Source organism: Botrytis cinerea, chromosome 5 (genome assembly GCF_000143535.2).
Source record: "Botrytis cinerea B05.10 chromosome 5, complete sequence".
Lineage (NCBI taxonomy): Eukaryota > Fungi > Ascomycota > Leotiomycetes > Helotiales > Sclerotiniaceae > Botrytis > Botrytis cinerea.
Window position 1 is genome coordinate 299542 of NC_037314.1, and position 18753 is coordinate 318294.

The following is an 18753-nucleotide window of genomic DNA, read 5'->3' on the forward strand; positions in this document are numbered from 1 at the left end:
TCTTCCGTAGTTTGAATGATATATCCTATATGTACTGCAGTCACATTTATTTTTCCCCTGGTAATGATGGCTATAGTATGTATCATCCACCCCATCAGAATAATCATCACAACTTTCCTTGATTGTCAAGTTACATCAAGATATAATAGTGACTCTGGCATCATATTCGGATGCAAATCAAATAAAGAGACCATATTCAAATGAGGATATATCAAAGACACCATTAGCTGGAATGACTCATATTGGTTCCTTCGATCTCAGACACGCTGATTTAAACACAACGATCCCTTGGATATGTAACGACCTTCACTCTGTGCGACCCCATAGAGTTTGTTATGATATTACGTGGGTATTTGGGAGCTACGCTGGATGGCTCTATCTAGCCATGTTCTGGCTGAAATCCAGTACGAGTAGCTTTGCTATTATGTGGATATCATGCCTTTTGTACGCAATAATCTAGCACTGGAGCTGCATGAACTCATTTCAAGCCCTAGTGAAAAGAAGAAATGAAGAGGTAAATTTAGTTCTGAAAAAGCAAGATTGTTTGCCCAAATCTGGAGTTGGAGTGAAAGCGTCACTTGGAAGGCTGTTCAGCAGCAAATCGCGTTCAGAACCAATGACTCTCGGATTTTGCATTATGTTCGTTATCATCTTATGAATTGCTGTGATAGCGTGCAGTGTGATTCATAGGAGATCTTGATCACAATATCTATGGCAGGATTGTAGAATTATGTTTCATAAAATTTCATTCTACATAATTAGTATCAGCTTAAAAATCATTTCAATTATCCTCCTTGGGGAGTACTATATTTTAACCCAGGGAAATGGAGTGATTCATCGAATATGACTGTTGGTGAAGATTCTCCCAAGAGCCTGAGATACCCAGCCCAATTCCAGTATGCTGCTACTAATATACAGTCCCACCTTTTTGATAAAAGCTATTTCTGGATCTACTTATTTATGCAATTCATTTTATTGTTTCTAGGAGTTAACTGAGGTGGCTATAGGAATACTTCTGAAATAAATGATCTATCGTGTGTTGGGGGACGAACATTCTACTTTTGAGTGTTTGAACCAAAGCATGATAATTAAATTATTGGTTGGTTAGTGATAGTGCTGAGTGGTGGTAGTTCTCTTCATAATGATTCGCGTATGATTGATGCGAGTTGGTCAATAATACTCCGTAGTCAATGTCAACTTTCGCGCTTACTGAGAAATATTGTATAGGTAGCCAAGTTAGCGATGGATAATCGATCTTTGGTTCTAACTTCTAAGGAAATTGAAGCATAGTTTATCCCCCATTTCTCTTTCTTTTCGATTTGAAACCCTCGATCCACGAAAGTCTCATGGAATTAATGAACAAAATCTCTGGGAATGATCTAGCATTGTAGTTCCTGATTGAAAACCGATCATCATTGAACATAATATCTCAACTCTCACTCGCATACTAAGCCTTAGCATCAGTCATGTAGTTGATCAACAGGATCGGTAAAACCATCCACAGGATAATTCTTGAAGAAGGTGCGAACTGTGCATCCATCCGTCCGTTTCTGACGCCGTCTATGTTCAGTCGTGGACTCTGTTTTCTTCCAGCGTTTCCTTACTTATACGGAACCTTTTGTTCACAACAACTACCACGAAGAAAGATTTTCCTGAGTCTGCCAAACCATTCAATTGATCCAACTTCAATCTTCGCAGTCAATTACCGCCCGTTGAATTCTCCTTCTAAGATGTGCGAGATATGTCAGGAGGAATTCTCAAAGAAACTGGTTGCACAATGTTTTTATCGCGTAGGCATTATCTCGAGTCTTCTGGTATGCTTCATTCCGTGTTCAATCTGGACCATTGTAAGCACTGTCTCTTCCCAGTTCGTACTTTCGAAGTTCTTCCAAGAGTTGCATTGTATAAACAAATGTCCAACCAAAATCTTAAGGTGTTAATCAACATACTATTCGCTCATTTCCGAGCTCAGATGCAACAACTTTCAAGATGTATTACATGCCTTGGTCCCCATTCTCATAATATCCTGGAATCGGGCTGCAATGATGTTACATGGATTTATCAAGCATATGCCGACTGGATTAGTCTGGCTATCGTTATGATAACCGTCAGTGGAGGAATTTTTACACTATTACTCATGACAAGCATTTTGTCTGAGTACGTGTTGAATCAGAACTTCCTATGCGACAAGAGGCATGGAGTTGGTCTGAATTTGACCTAAGAAGAAAGCCCGAAATTGAATGTTCGAAAAAACGTAACGCCATCTCGAAATACGAGCGAGGAAGAAAAAGGGCAAATTTCGCCAGTCAGTTTACGAGGCAATAACGAGGATAAAATTAGGGGAAAAGGCTTTATTGAAATCGTGGTGAATAAGTTCAGGGGTATTAGGTGGATAGATCCCGAACATTTGCTCATGACTATCCAGGAAATGTGCATATTCTGGTGCTATTCTACAATCGCATGCTGGTTCATCTCGTTTGCTGTGTATAAGGCTCTAGATGGGTTAAGTCGGAAAATTTAGAGTGTACAAACAATCGGTCAAGGACTGTAGTTATGAAAGGTTTCATGTAGCATAACTAGCGTATTCAGTTGTCAATTCGGCCCACATGAGTTATTTGAAAGTGCCAGATGAACTCAGTCACTGTTGAGCCTGTCCGAGGCAAAATTGAGTTCGTAGCAAACTAGCCAATATCTGCCTAGTCTAATATAATCTCAAACTGCCGGCATGACTATGTCAATAATGCATTCAGCTTGCATAATTAGTTCGTCGAATCTAGAGCTTTTCAAACTTCTAGAATACCACAGTATACCGGTAGAACAAGAAATTTCACCAAAATTTTCTAGACTATATATGTGTCTAAAATTATCCACGGCTCCAACCAGAAGGTATTAGATGCAATGTTTAAACCTGTGTTTATGGCAAGATGAAAGCTCCAGGATCACCTCTCGACGACAGCTGCAAGGATTCAGAATATCTGTAAAGGAATTGATGTGCGGTACTTACAATGGGTGGGTCGGGTGATATAATTATATTGGGGTCAGATTGAGCTAGACAGTATAAAAGGCGCTCTATAATTGATTCAATTGGGTCAGATTTTAGTTCAAGATACTTCTAGGTGGATCAATTTAGGATATCATATGATACATTGGACGGTTTTCAACAAGTCATATGAAAAAATTGGGTTTGGCATTGATTTTCAGTTCTAACTGAATCTCACCTTATATTTAAATTCTCTGTATGGTTAACTATGAGCACTTTTAAGTATCAACAGATATTTCTTGGTCAATAGATAGATTGGATTATGAACAACCCAGTAGTCTTTTTTTGGAGGATGCAAATATCCTCTCCACGTCTTTGTGGCGATGCAAAATATTTGTGTAAATTTGCCAATTATTTATAGCTGTATTCAAGAAGAGACGAACGATATTGAAGATGCACCTCGGTTCTTCACTAATATCAATCACGTAAGTAGCCGGCTTCTGTAACTTGAAAGCATACTTCAAGAATATGGAAGTGATATATGACGTTCCGAGCTTAGCCACCGTGTTTGAGAACTCTCCATCGTGAGCTGTCTACATAGACTAATCATCATCTAAGTATTTGGATAGTAAGCTACTTGAATGAATCTCCTTTTTCATGCCTTTAGCAATTAGGCTGTCGGGGAGTTAATGCATGAGCCACTTAGCTCCAGAAAGCGAGTGCCGCAAGTAAGCCTGATGCGAATACGCGATGGATCATCGGCATTAGTACTGTCTTGGCATATATTTGCACAGGGTATGTAGCTGAAGAAATGTAACCGAACCTTTTTAGAACGGGCCTTTTCCTCTGATTGGTAAATGAAAGATGAATAAAAATGATCATGTATACATACATACACTGCAATCTAACCAGAACATGGCAATTGTTCACGGAGATGTTCATAAGCTCCGGTAGGGCTGGTTTGCTCTCTGTTTGTGGGCGAGGTTTACGAATAACAATATAAGTATTGCGAATCATGGGCCCTAGCCACAGTCGGTGACGATGCATGTCGTCGTCTTCGCTGGCTGTGAGGTTCAATCCTGGTGGTTTTGATATTGGGGTTGCGCGGCGTGAAGTCATGGCCGCGGTTGAACTTTTGATATGTGGAATATAAGTTTGGAGTCATCGGCATGGAAAATATGTATCATCAACTTCAAACTTTACATTCATTTTAATCGACCAAGAAAAGATGCGCTCGTCATCTTCCTACCTACCGCTGGCAGTTAGCCTTGCAACAGCGTCCCCTCTTTATGAATCACCGCTCACTATTCCAAACTGGGGAAAAGTTCAAGGGAAAGCCGCACTCAACAGCTCCGTTGCCTCCTATGTTCCAAATTGGGCTGACGTATCCTTCTTTGGTGGAATTCCCTTCGGTGCCTCTACTGGCGGAGCAAATCGATGGGCGCCACCAAAGCCCGCATCTCCATGGAATGGCATACTCGATGCTTCGGACTTTGGTCCGATTTGTCCCACTTCCAATATGGCTCTCACTGAATATGATATGAGTGAGGATTGTTTGTCTATTAATATTTGGACTCCTGCTACTTCCAGCGATGAGAAGTTGCCTGTTGCTTTTTGGAGCTATGGAGATGGAACGGCACCTCCTCAGTCACAGTTCAATGGAGGGGGTCTGGCTGGAAAGGGTATTGTTTTTGTCACCTACAACGTAAGTTAATGTGTTCTTTGATTTATTGTTCCTATACAAATCTTTGCGACTCAACCCCTTCAAAAGTTAGATTCGTTCAATTAGTATTCAAAAGGCATGATTAGAAGAGTAAAGCTAATTCCTCAATCTTGAACAGTACCGAAACGGTGTGTTAGGGTTCTTAGCCGACTCCCGCCTCACCGAAGAATCTGGCACCAGCACTGCAGGTAGTAATTCCACCGGTAATTGGGGAGTTCTTGACCAATTCCTCGCCATCAAATGGGTCCACGAGAACATTGCCGCCTTTGGAGGTGATCCAGATCACATCACGGTAATGGGACAATCTTTCGGATCCGCTGCTACCTACCACATCGTCAACAGTAATCTCACAGCCGACAACGGTATCGTAGGTGCTATATCCGAGTCTGGTGTGCGATCACCAAATGATGTTGAGACTAGCTATATTGCGCTCTCATATATCAATCAAACCGCTTCTGAAGTTCTTGGAGCCGCAGCTTTTGAAGCTCTCAATGTCACAACTGTTGAAGAAGCTCGAGCACTTACATATGAAACCATCATTGCGAACACTGGAGCTCAAGATCAACAAGTTAAGCCTGTACTTGATTACTATGCCATTCCCGCTAAATACATCGAGACACTCCGCGACGGAGCCGGAAACCCCGTTCCATATATCACTGGAGGAAATTCTGACGAATACGGTGTATCCGACACCTTCACAACCACCGCCGCCGATTATAAGAGTTATGTCGCCGGTAATCTTGGCGATTTTGCTGATGAGTTTCTGAGTCTTTACCCCGCGGGAAACGATTCCCAAGCGTCGCTTTCTGAAATCGCTCTTGTTCGTGACCAAAGTACTGTCTCTTGTTGGCAATGGATGAACGGATATACCAACTCCTCCGGTGGTATCAATGGCTACACCTATTTCTGGAACTATCACCCACCCAATGTTGGAACTGCATCCCACGGTAGTGAGATTGTTTACGCATTGGGAAATCTCTGGGCTCAATCTGGTGTTAACTACACTGCTGAGGATTATTATGTTTCCAATGTGTTGAGTAGTTATTGGGCCAACTTCATCAAGACAAGTGATCCAAACTCTGGAGATTCTTACAATAATGGTACTTTGCCTGCTACTTGGGAGCCTAACTCTTCTACAAAGAGAGAGACTTTCAAAGTTGGGGCTGAGTATGGTATGATTGCTGTTGCGTCATCGCTTGCTAAGATTGAGGCTTTCCTCAAATGGTTTGCTGCAACACCAGCTATCTAAGTGAGATGAGAAGTGGAAATTGAGAATCTCTCAATTACCGTAGGATTTTGGCTTTAATATTGAGTTGAGAAGGGTTTATGGTGTTAGTAGTCTTCTTGCGCCGTAGCAGAAGTTTGTTGGGATTTTCTTTCTCAAAATTAGTTACATTCATGTAATGGTTAAATTGTAGCACTTTCATTCATTTATTTCAATTGTTGCAAAATCATCGATTATAAGAGTTTAAATGTGCAACAAGTGAAATAGAGATCAAATTTGGCTCAAAGTCTAGTATTCGAGCCAGACCTATATCTAAAATTCTATCTTTCGGTATGGTATGTAACTCTCCAATAACGTTTTCCACCAGAAACTCTATTTTAGGATTCATAGTCAAGTTGATTTCATCCTAGAGAATTGCTGAACAAGTTTCATACTATTAAAGTTAGTACCCTACTACCCACTCAACGTCACTGCTATCCCAAACGATCTCTATTCACACTCTCAGCAGATATTTGTTGTACATCTACAGGCTAAAACTACAAAAGGAATCCCAGCAAAGCCCTCTAACAAGCTTTTAAATGGAAGACGATCCATTTCTAGCTCTGCATACTACTCGATTGTAAAACATAGGAAGGAATCATGAAGATTGATCATTGTTGAAAGTTATCCAACATAGCAATCTCATATAACAAAACTCCACCATCAACTTGAACCTCACTTTACCTTTTCATATAACAACCCCAAATAGCGTGGGCCGTTCACTACATTAATTGCCTTGAATTTGTGAATAATAGCTTCATGCCGGAAGAACTCACACAGGAAAACAAAATCTGCGTTTTTATGCAAAATAGGTTACTAAACTACTAATATTCCAATCACTAGGCTCTCTACCACAACTGATCAGTCCAAATATTGGGTTTATAGAAAAGATATGATGGCTTTAATATGTCGGAAAGACGCAAAAGTGGTTTCTTATCATTTTCATTCTGCATGCCGTCAGCATCTCGATTTTCCAGGAATAACAGAGGAGAATCTCTCGTCCAGCATACAATAGCATCTCCCAAAGATCCAGCAACATCTAGATTGAGTAAAGATACGATCATGGAATTAACTTCAATTTTTGAAGTCTTGAAAACCAAGGATGAAAATAGGAATCATAGAATAGATTTTTCGTATTCGATTATTTGGATATAGGAGAGCGCGATGGGAATTTGAAGGGAATTCTCAAGGAGTGTCCTAGTGATATAAGTGAAATAGAAATATAGAAATACACAATGAGAAATTTGAAATTATTCAAAGTCATAAATGAGGATACAGACTAAAATATCCATGCGATCTGCACTCCACAATTTCTTTTGAAAGAATACTGAATACAAACTGGACCTGAGATATTACAAACTTGCAGAGAAATGACATAGCTTTGAAATGTGTTGGGAGTGTAAGTACGAATATAGAGGTAGTTTGACATCGAAATGTACATATTTGAACAAGTATGTGAGCACAACAGTATCCGCTTCTCCTAGCCACTATCTCTATCAAACTCTGGCTTCTACTGTACCCTAACGAGATATCATCATCAAGATCAAGTCTGCCAAACCCACCGGATCTAAGTTTCCAGATCATGGATAAAGTGACTAATGAAGTACATATTACTCGTATTTCGTATCAACCGCCTGTCTACCTGTCTATTCATCAAGTGACAGACAATGGAATAAAAGCACACCCACCCCCTTTCGCCTACAAGAATCAAAAGCAACCAACCTACATACCAAAATACCAAAATCCAAACTCACAGCACCAAACCCACAACCTCAACCTCAACCTCAATCTCATCTATCACAGTCCACCTCCCTCTCTAAGCCCAATCTAAGCCCAAAGACCAGTACCACTCACGAGAACGTTTCCCCGCCATCGAAATCCCATCCCATCCCATCCCATAACCTCACCTCACCTCACCTCACCAACCCCTCCAATCATCAAATTACCAAACAAACGTAACCAAATCAAACCACCTCTCAAAACCCAATCTCATCTAAATCGTGACTTCATCCCGGAAGCGAGTTTTCAGTTCCTCGGCTCTAAAGCTCCGAGTCTGAGTTCAGGGGATGAGAAATCGGTCTATAAACCTACGCGCGTACAATACACAAGCCCCCTCCCCCCCCTCACCAAATACAATCCCACTTCCATCCAACAACCCTGAATTGATATATCTACTACCCACCCACTACTTCCTCCCATTCTCTCATTCTACATCCCACACCCAAGTATCAAGCATCAGGTATTAAGCATTAAGTAAATGGAAATAGAAATAGAACAATCGTAAAAGAAGTATATATCTACCTACCTACCTACCTACCTCCCTACCTATTCATATACAATATCACACCACACCACACAACAAAACAGAGAAAAAGAGAAAAAGAGAAAAATAGATCATCCAATCCCAATTCCAAATCTAAAAAGTAAAATAAAAAACTACGAATAATACAATAATATCTAAATTAATCATTCATTAATTCATTAATTCATTCACCTTGAACCACACATTATCATCATACTCTTTCATCATTCCCCATTCCCCATTCCCCATTCCCCATCCAAAACAGTCCTCCCTCTACATACACATAGTGTCACACAAACCAGACAAATCCAGACACCCAAAAAGGAGAAAACAATCCATTCTTATCCAACAAAGTAACGACCAGTATATAAAATAAAGGTAGCAGCATTATCCAATACCGATATTATACACACATGATTTAAATCCAGACAATTTAAGATACGCTACTCTATCACCCGATGATGAGCAGTCTCGCCATCGCCAATGCATATGAAATTTCAATGCCCAACGTTAAATGCAACTCCTATCCCATAAAACTCAATGCCTCGTTAAAAATTATCATCCATACATTATAGCCATTCACCTACCGCCACCTATGAAACGCCCCAATCCAATCCATTTCCCATATGTATGCGTCCAATCCTTCTATTCCCCATTTGCAATGCCAGAATTACACCCCGAGAGTATTTTCTTCACATTACTCCATAGGAGCAAAGAATCGACTAGCTTCAATAATATCTTTATCACCATTTGCAAAATCCCATCCAACAATCGTGGGTGTTTGACTACAGCAAATGATTCTGCGAGCATCAAATTGAAGTTTGAATACACGAGCATGCTGTGGGTGTGGATTTTGCATTGGGTGATGAGCAGGACCACCTAGAGTCACTCCGACACTGGATATTCCCGAAGTATCTGGTACCGATGTTACTGCATTCGCGAATGTATTGTTCTGTAGTGAAGCGTACAAACCACGTGTGTCGTAGCCTTTTGCTTGTAAGGCTGTAATGAAAACTTGATTCATCAAGTTTCTTGTGTGCTCTGGTAAACCAGTGATGGCAAGTCTCAAATATTCATTATTCAATAACTCTGGGTACTTATTGAGTGTTTCAAGTAGGCCGTTTGCACCAGCAGCGATTGCGCTGTTGATCTGGATTTCTGGAGAAAGGTTTGCCAAATCAGGTAAAGGAACCTCGTTATTTGATGGGCCAGACACCGACGTAGTGGCCCTCATTAGCCATGCTGGGTTCGTGTTGGGTTTTCTAGGTGTTCTGGCCCACATTCTGATTGCAGCCCGGGACCCTTCTTCTTGTCGAAGGGTGTGTTGAGGCTTCCAGACACCTTCTTTATCCCTCCGCCATATATGAATTGACTCATCATAAGATCCAGAGACGATACGGCTGTATTTACAGCCTCCTCCCCCTGGTGGTAATTTAGCACCAAAAGCAGTGATATCTTCTGGTCTTGAGGACCCAGCATTCTTGACACGACCTGATTGATAAGTTTGATCGACGATCCCACCATTCACAGCCTTAAAATATTCCCTATCAATTCTCTTTGCATCCTCTCTTTCTTCTTCTGCGCTATATGGCAAGTCGCCAAATCCGGCTTGAACAGTTCTTACTAGGTTGGTATGACCTCTGAGGCTGGCTACTTCGAGACCGGATTCCCTGTCGAAGACTTTAACCTCATTATCACTGCTCCCACTCACTATACGACGCCCATCGTATTGAACACATGCAATTCCTTTGCTGTGCCCAATCAGAGTTCGCGTGCAAGTGTTCTTTCTCCAGTTCCAGATTTTTACAGTTCGATCACCTGAAGCAGACACGACTTCATCGCCCAATACTTGAACGGCATTAACGGCCGCTCCATGACCCTTTAGCTTGCTAATATTTGTATATGGCGGTATAATTCTCGATCCTACGGGGTTGTTCTCGAAGCCAAGGTTTTGTATCTGAATAGAAGCTGTATCATTCATGAGACTTTGCTCGGTGATAGATCGTCGATTAAATACTTTGATGCTCTTGTCTTTCGAACAAGTGACCAGGACGTTTTTGTCAAATTTAACATTCAATACCGATTCTCTATGTGCTGATGTTAATCGCTGTATTACCTTACCCGTCGAGAATCGCCAAATAATGACAGTAGCATCACTGCTACCAGAAACAATTATATCCTCTTCGGGATCCGGATCGAACTGGAGACAGAGTACAGATCCCTCATGTTCTGCCAATGGAGGAAGAGCAAGACGTCTTGTGTCTAAGTTCCAGATCCGTATAGTTTTATCACGGCTACCACTGACTAGATAATTTTGAGTGTGCTGAATGGTGTAGATACATTCTGTGTGACCTTCCTCTGGATAGTGAGGGTGTGGTAATTGAAAGTTGGTAAATTTGCCAGCTTCCCAATTCGCTTCTAGGCGTCTTCTCTGTGTATAGAGATAATGCCAATTGAGTTTCTCTTCTCCACTACTTCGATCCACAATCGCTAAATCATTTCCGTGTTTAGGAGGGGAAACTCCCTTTCCTTTCCACTGGGCGACACCTCCATCTGTGCTGGAATATGGTGACCAACCCTTATCACTGTCCGCCGAAAGTATCGGCGCATCCATCATGATCGAGTCCTCAGCAAGGGGGCTTTGTCTCATTTCCCTTGTGCTTGCCGGACCAAATATTGACGTCTGTTTTATCATGTTCGCTCGATTGTCATCATCGCCATCCGGATTTGGTATTATCTGTTGTATATTGCCCCTCGTTCTGCGCTCAACTGAAGGATTGAGGTCGAAGCTGGTCTTTGGACTCCATCGTGATTGTCCGCCGGGGAACTCGAATTTGAAAACTTCCGATTGTACAACTCTAAACCCATCTCGTATATACAGTTGCTCCCATAACTTTCGATCGAAGCATAGCATTTGCCAATGTCGCGAGGCGCGGGCGGTTCGTATTAGTGATACTGGATCAAGGAAACCGAGAATCCTCAAACATATCTCTGAGGGTAAGTGGAGGGAGAAATCCATCTTGAGCCGTGGCTTGAGTCGTCCAACTATATCCCACACTTCCGATGTTGGCAATTTACTCATGATATCTAAAATACATTCTGGGAAGGGTTAGTGGTGAGTAGTAGAAAGCATGGAGAATTCCATGGAACGGTAGAGATGGGTTGATGAGAATGATGATGCAATTGCTCCTTACCTGCGCGATCTTCAGTAGACATCTCTGCAAGCCATGAGGGCAACTCGTCAAATTTAGGTTGATTAACAACAGTCAGAGGATGTTCACTATACCCTTCATCAAGAGGAGACCTCCGAAGAGAGCTGGACATGATGGAGCGACTTGGAACCTAGGAACCAGGGAATCCGGGAACTTGAGATGTCGTAATGATGATTTGGTATATTTGACTCGAAACTTGGAGGGTGAGCTAAGAGTGAACTCGACAGAATGTGAGCCTCTAGTCAAATCATATCATATATGACTTTGTTTTTGTAAATCAAACGATGTCGTAGTAATTACCTATGTTTTTTTTTTTTTGTTTACAATCGAGATGTTGACGGTACGCTGTATGCACATTCAGTTCCGGCACGGATTACACACAGACTAAGAAGAAGATACCTATGGACAGTACCTGGTAGATATCTCCCAAGATACACTAAAGCAACAAGGCTGGAGATATTCAACACTACGCGGAGTTAAGACTCCATCTTTCTTTCTTTTATTCCGTAAAAGGCAATTCTCACTACCTGCCCAGGGACCGACCATTTCACACGCTTAAATCGATGTTCGAGTGGGACCCATGCAGCAGCAACTGGAGTACGGAGTATGGAGTATTTACAAGATTCGTAACATAAGGATGCATTTGGTCAAGAGCATTTACGGTGTGTGCGGTATTGACGTGCCCAGTGATTCGGACAAAAGCTGCAACAACATACCTACCGCCTTGTCATATGCCTAGGCACGTGATTGCATTCATCGTATTCACCAAGTAGGAGCCTTTGATCACTTTCCCCAGCCAATTTCTCAGTGATATGTCTAGGTACGGGCAGGATTCTGCCGAGGGTTTGAACAGAGATCTGAATTCGAAGGCGAGAGTCTCGATGGAATCGGGATACTTGGTAATACTTTAGGTTTTCTATATGCTTACTAGATAGTCTGGGCTAGGGATTAGGTTTTGTGAACGGTATGTGTCGGAGTGAGTTTCGGTCAAATACATGAATGGCCAAAACGAGGGATGGATGATGAATGATGATGAGTGGCCATTATTGATGGGGAAGCTGCGCGGAGGGAAACGAGAAGGAATGCAGGATCGATCTCGCCCCGGAGATGGCATACTTGCAGTACGGAGTCTATGTAGCGACCTATATAATACTCACCGGTAGATTATTCGGATTCCGTGTTGCTGCTTTGATTACGAAGTGACATCGATTGGGGAGAAAGATGTGACCGGTGAGAGACACACGCAAGGCAGCAGATGGAGAAGGGAAAACAGAAACAGGAAAGAGAAAGGACAGAAAGAAGCCTTCGCGGGAGAGTACGCTATTGAAAGGTTAAAGGATAGCAACAGGAACATTTGGGCGATGCCAAGGACTCAGGTTAGTTGATCGACTTGACGGAGTATGTAAGTAAGATGCTACAATTTCACACCATTGCATTGCTAGGGATTCCTCTAGCCGGGCCTGCCTTGGAAGCGTCGTGCAACGAAAGTAAATCAATATTTGCATCGCCTTTGAGAACCCGGGCGAAATAGACTCGAATAGAGTTGAGGCGTGCAATGGTCATCCATCCATTCCTAACAACGGTAGCGGTAAGCAACGGCGGTGGCATCGGAGTGCTGGGCAGGCAGGTATGTGTTGCAGCTCGCCTCTTGCCCAGACCATACACAGTACCGGTCTGGCTGACGCGCATCCAGGGAAGAGGAGGAGGAAAGAGGAGGAGGAAAGAGGAAGAGGACAGAGAGAGCATAGATCCCCGATGCATTCCAACCAAGACCCGATGGAGTACCGGTACGGACATGTATGCGGATAATGTGGGAGGAGCAGGAATCGTCATATGTTCCACGTACTTGGCCCAGATAGGCATGGAACTTTATCTGATGATCAAGTGCAAGCAGCAAAGAAGCTTTCGAGTTAAAACATTGCCTAGGTATGTTTGAGATTCTATTGAATGACCGACAGTACAAATTTAAATTTAGATTCGCGACGGCAGGGGAGGGGAGCGAAAGGAACGGAGGAGGCTCAATTACGCAGACAGGATATGGTTGTATGTAATATACCATGTGTCATATATGTGTGCATTAGGCAATTGATCGGTTATCTGGAGATTAGATTGGTGAAGTGCAACAAGATGGTGAGCGTCGCTGCACGATGTACACGCACCGGAAATGGTGAGCTCGCTGTGTTTGGAGGCAAACACACAGCATGCGAGGAAGAAGAGGAAATGCCATTGAGTTTCAGACGATCGATGTGTACATACGTGTTCGAGAAGGAGCAGTATTGTGTTGAACGTGAATTGATGTTGCTCTCTGCCGTTGGTGGTGCTCCCCGACCAACGATCACCGCCAACAGATCCCTCCTTTGTGCACGTCGGCGGTTCCTGAAAGAAGGAAGGCTGTTGCCGGCAGCTTAAACAGTCCCATTTCCGCAGAGTTCCCAGCCGTTTCTAGATCTTTCAATCTTCCTTCCATTAGCCCTTCTCGAGCCCTTCCATTGCCTTATCCATCGCTGGCACCAAAGTCAGTTATTTATTGCTGTCGTCTAAGCAGCTTAGCGCATAACTTAATCCATGGCGACGCAGCACTCCTGAGACAAGATTCAAATCAAACACGACCCTCCCCCCTCTCGTCCCTCTCTTACCTCTTACACACCCATACAACCCAGCCCGCATCCACTTCCACACGACTCTCACACATACGCCCGCCCTTCGTCAGGCTCAGACTCCTTCCAAACCTTCACGACCGCCCAGCAACGCTCCAGGACCGCAAAGAAAATATATAAAAAAAGGCGGGCAACAAGACAGGACACAGGATGCGTGGTGCATGATACATGATTCACGATTCCACGACTCACGATACACCATTCACAGTGCCGCAGACACATACACAGGACGGTACAAAGCAGTTACTAAGCTCTCTGGTCCTCACTGCTGACCCGCAATCAAATGTATCCAAATCAACAAACCTGAAATCCATCCATCCACAATCCCAAATTTATCCACTTCCCCACCGAAACAACCCTCCAACGAAAACGTATTGCGAAAGAAGACCACCAGGACCACACACCGTAGCACTCGACTCGAGCAGACCACCTCCCCCCATCCACCTGCCACCTGCAGTTCAACCCGGTTACAATTCACATTGTCCAATATACATTTTATTCTTCCCCTTAAAGCGGAAAAGCGGGATATTTTTTTAAAACAACTTATCACAATTTAATTCATCGTCAATCATTTGGATCATTCAACGTTCATGTCATCTGGCGGTGTTGCCATTCGTGTGGCTCAGTCTCAATCTCATGGACCTCTTTTGAGAACGAATACAGCGCCTGTATTCAACAATCGAAGCGCCGAGGGCAACGGAACCGGTTTGAGTCAAACAATGAGCCATAATTCACGATCGTCGCAGCTCACGGGCTCGACTGCCTTTACGACTTCCTCTACGACTTCCTTAAATTCTCTATCTACTTCTGCGACACTGGTTCCAGCCCCGCTGGCGATGCCAGTACAAGGCGGAAATGTAATCGCGACCAACAATATCATTAACCAAAGAGCCGACGCCTCGAGATCACTATATCAAATATGCGTCAATTTACGACAGCGACTAGCACAAGTCCCTGGATTTAACGGTCATTTCGTCGATTCAGACGATGAAGATGAGGCCGAGGAGGATATGGACCCTGTGTCCTCCCTTTGGCGATGCCTGCGAAAGGGAACTCCACTGGTAACGCTCTACAATACCCTCCAGCCAGCAGAGCCTCTGCCATTACCCGACAACAAGATGGCCGAACCAAAGAAGTCTAAGATGGCAGCGTTCAAGTTTGTTGAGGCTTGTATGAAGGATTTGCAAATCCCCCCGGGCGATGTTTTTGCTCTATCGGATCTTTTTGGTGATGACACGACTGGTTTCGTGAAGGTACGTCTATTTCTATTGTGCTTATCACCGTGGCCATGCTATGCCTTTAAGTGAGGAGCGCGACACATGCTATCTTCACATGAATCAAAGGATTTACCAAGGGATAAATCACAGGATGAAATCTGAAGACGGTCTACGTCCCCTTCTATAGTTCAAGTGAACCCGCGACAATTTGCGCTTCTTGTTCTGTCAATTCCAACTTATTCTTTTGGAACCAGTAATCATGAGATCCCCCACTTACCACTTTGCACAGGTCACTCAGGTTATAAATATCGTTCTCGATGTGGCGGAACAGCGTGGCCTGCTTCTCACATCTCGGGCCGAGGATACTAACGAGTCTGCCACTGCGCCTGGCTCCAAGATGAGCTATAGGCAGCATGTAGTTCGGGAATTAGTCGACACGGAACGCAAATACGTGCAAGATTTGGAGAATCTACACGAACTCAAGAAGACAATCGAGCAAAAGGGTGTTATTGCAGGCGATGTCGTGCACGATATATTTCTAAACATCAACGCGATCCTCGACTTTCAACGCCGATTTCTCATCAAAATCGAGACTACAAATTCTCAACCAGTAGACAAACAAGAATGGGGACTACCATTCAGAAATTACGAGGAGGCGTTTGGCATATACCAACCATTTATTGCGAATCAGCGCAAAGCTGCATCAATAGCGAAGGATAACTTTGACAAAATTACCATGGCAGATCACCCTGTCGTCGTGGATTTCAATACTTTGGATGGATTCCTCTTAAAACCCATGCAACGTTTGGTGAAATATCCTCTTTTGTTAAAGGTATGCAACTGATTATACTGTGAAAGTACCCGATGCTAAATTAATAGGACCTCCGAGATAAAACGAATGCCAGTGATGAGGCGAAAGAAGATCTTACTCTTGGTATCGAAGCATCTAATCGTGTGCTCCATCAGGCAAATGCAGCAGTCGATAGGGAGCTTAGAGGTGAAGCTTTGTTGGATCTCTGCGGCCGTGTCGACGACTGGAAGAATCATAGAGTCGATCATTTTGGTGACCTAATTTTGCATGGCCATTTCCCTGTAGTTACTGGCAAGAGTGACGTTCAAAAAGAGGTGCATTTCCCTCTTTCCCCCAGACAAAATTCGGCAAAAACTTACGAACCTGAACAGTATACTATATATCTATTTGAACGTATTCTCCTATGTTGCAAGGAAGTCAATCCAAACAAGTCTAAAGATAAACTAATGGGAAATCAAAAGGACAAGAAGGATCGAAAGGACAAGAACAAAATTAAAGAAAAGGATAAGAATGCTAAATTGCAGCTAAAGGGTCGAATTTTCATGACTAACGTGACAGATGTAGTATCATCTGCCAAGCCAGGTATAAGATTATCATCTTTCCAGATACCGAGATTTCCTTACTGACAACTTACCAGGTTCTTACACAGTCCAGATTTACTGGAAGGGGGATCCAGGTGTTGAAAATTTCATCATTAGATTTTCCAACGAAGAGACCATGAAGAAGTGGTATGAAGGTGTTGATAAACAGAAGAAAGAGCATGCCAACATTGGCGCGCAGACAAGCACTAGTCCCGATACAGCACTCAGGGACTTTGAGTGGGCGCGCGATCAAATTGCATCAATGCCTAATCCTTACGCTCAACAAGAGGATGAGGATGAAGAGGAAGACTACAGTGGTACCACTGCTTATGGATCCCCACCAAACTTTGGAATGCCTCCTAATTTTGGAATGCCTCCAAACGCTAGCATGGCACGAAATTCATCTAATAATAGCCTGCGTTCAAGATCCGCAACCACAGAAGGTAGTAACCCATCTTTAGCCGGTATTGCACGAGCAGCACCGCCACGTTTCCCAGCTGGCACGAGTATGGCCACACCTCTAAGTTTACAGACTCAGATGTCCGGCTCACTCCCATCCCCGGGTCAAAGACTGGGAGGAGACTCGTACTTCTCGCCTATTGGGGAGTCACCTGCACCCTCTGCGCGAACTAGTACATCGTCTACGTTTCAATTTCCTCAGACATCTCAATTTCCACGCCAGCCAACACCCCAGGGTTCTTGGGAAGATAGCAATCGTTACACCGCACCTGCAACTAGTCGTGTACAACCAAGAGAGAGAGAGAACGGTTCAGTCAGCGGTCCTTCTTATCAGATGAATGGCCGAACGCCACAGAGGCCATCACTTCCTGCCATGGCTACATCATCACAGGCTGCGGCTGCGGCTGCACAACAGCGAAGTCGCTCATATAGCACTCCTGACATTAATGCTCAGCAGGGTGTTCGTCGCCTACCAAATGGAGCTCTGAGCACCCCACAAGGACAAGTTCCCGCCGTTCCTGGCATCCCTGCACATCTACATCCAGCTTATGATGCTGGCGTTCCCAGATCCCAGAACAACTCACCAAATGGATTGCCAGTAAGGACCAACACCCAATCGCCTGGCGTTCAGAGAGAACGTCAACTGCAACAGCAGCAGCCACCGCAGTACGCTAATGGATTACAGTACTCAAACGGTTCACAAAGCTTGGGCGTGTCACAGCCTAATTATGCTCGCAGCAATACTACTCAAATACCAACAACTGCGCTTGATAGCCGGCTGCCACCATCACTGATGAGTGGTAATGGTGGAATGTCTCTCTCGCCAGAAGGGGACACACTGTTACCCACACAGCTTAAGGTCAAGGTCAATTGTGACGGTAACTATGTTACATTAGTAGTGGCTTTTAACATCACATATCAATCTCTTACTGATCGCATTGATGCTAAGGTTGGAAGATTCTCGACCAACGCAATCGCTCGAGGAACGATGAGATTACGATATCGTGACGAAGATGGTGATTTTGTTACTATTGAATCCGATGATGACATTCAAATTGCATTTCAAGAATGGAGCGAGGCTCAAAAATCACATACAGGGCAACTTGGAGAAATTGAGTTATTTTGTTTAAGCATTGACGGCGAGCGTTAAGGGGGGGTTTGATAGTGGGGTGATGACTCTCGTGGGATGGAAGCACTGATGGATACGGATTTTCATGGTTTATCTTGATATATCAACATTAACATTCATGGATGGGAGGGTTATGATTACAACGTTGCGATGATGATAAAGGAAGGCTCGGCGTGGGTATATGAAGTCGGTTTATTGCTTCTTGCACAAAGGTGTTATTGGGCGCTGGTGTACTTTGTGAATGGCGCCTATGCATTGGTGGAGGACGATGGGAGAGGGCGCATTTATTGCCTTCACAGAGCATATAGCGAAAGATTAGTTTATGAAACAAGAGCCTCACAGCTAAGGGGGAATATACCATGGTGGGGTGGGAATGAATTAGTAGGATGACATAGAAATACCACATCTTTGATACCAT

The 18753-nt window shown here is 43.5% G+C and overlaps 3 protein-coding genes across 5 annotated transcripts; 2 read left to right on the top strand and 1 right to left on the bottom strand.

Annotated features, from left to right (window-relative positions):
- The first annotated feature begins 3862 nt into the window (after positions 1-3862).
- Positions 3863-6151, top strand: BCIN_05g00740 (hypothetical protein). The gene is made up of 2 exons (XM_001552000.2): positions 3863-4685; positions 4822-6151. Exons 1-2 carry the CDS (start codon positions 4209-4211, stop codon positions 5950-5952), a joined length of 1608 nt encoding a protein of 535 aa, XP_001552050.1. The 5' UTR covers positions 3863-4208; the 3' UTR covers positions 5953-6151.
- A 2130-nt stretch (positions 6152-8281) lies between these two features.
- Positions 8282-11846, bottom strand: BCIN_05g00750 (hypothetical protein). Its single transcript, XM_024692805.1, has 2 exons — positions 11464-11846; positions 8282-11368 (listed from the first exon to the last, which is right to left on the bottom strand). The coding sequence occupies exons 1-2, from the start codon at positions 11591-11593 to the stop codon at positions 8967-8969; spliced, it is 2532 nt and encodes an 843-aa protein (XP_024548587.1). The 5' UTR covers positions 11594-11846; the 3' UTR covers positions 8282-8966.
- Positions 11847-13235: 1389 nt separating this feature from the next.
- Bccdc24 lies at positions 13236-18752 on the top strand. 3 transcript variants are annotated; one of them, XM_024692806.1, is made up of 6 exons: positions 13236-15391; positions 15645-16187; positions 16235-16480; positions 16538-16748; positions 16804-17804; positions 17892-18752. In XM_024692806.1, the coding sequence occupies exons 1-6, from the start codon at positions 14729-14731 to the stop codon at positions 18354-18356; spliced, it is 3129 nt and encodes a 1042-aa protein (XP_024548589.1). In that variant the 5' UTR covers positions 13236-14728; the 3' UTR covers positions 18357-18752. The 3 variants fall into 3 exon arrangements, with proteins under 3 accessions (XP_024548589.1, XP_024548590.1, XP_024548588.1); XM_024692807.1 differs by having other exon boundaries at positions 16804-18752; XM_024692808.1 differs by lacking the exons at positions 16538-16748; positions 16804-17804; positions 17892-18752 and having other exon boundaries at positions 15506-16187; positions 16235-16440.
- Position 18753: the final 1 nt, after the last annotated feature.

Excerpts from the sequence above, each read along its gene's own strand:
- Bccdc24 (XM_024692807.1), top strand. The coding sequence starts at position 14,729 with ATGTCATCTGGCGGTGTTGCCATTCGTGTGGCTCAGTCTCAATCTCAT. Across the intron at positions 15,392-15,644 it reads ACACGACTGGTTTCGTGAAG|GTCACTCAGGTTATAAATAT; the intron begins GTACGTCTATTT and ends CACTTTGCACAG. Across the intron at positions 16,481-16,537 it reads AGAGTGACGTTCAAAAAGAG|TATACTATATATCTATTTGA; the intron begins GTGCATTTCCCT and ends GAACCTGAACAG.
- BCIN_05g00740 (XM_001552000.2), top strand. The coding sequence starts at position 4,209 with ATGCGCTCGTCATCTTCCTACCTACCGCTGGCAGTTAGCCTTGCAACA. Across the intron at positions 4,686-4,821 it reads TTGTTTTTGTCACCTACAAC|TACCGAAACGGTGTGTTAGG; the intron begins GTAAGTTAATGT and ends AATCTTGAACAG.
- BCIN_05g00750 (XM_024692805.1), bottom strand. The coding sequence starts at position 11,593 with ATGTCCAGCTCTCTTCGGAGGTCTCCTCTTGATGAAGGGTATAGTGAA. Across the intron at positions 11,369-11,463 it reads GTCTACTGAAGATCGCGCAG|AATGTATTTTAGATATCATG; the intron begins GTAAGGAGCAAT and ends AACCCTTCCCAG.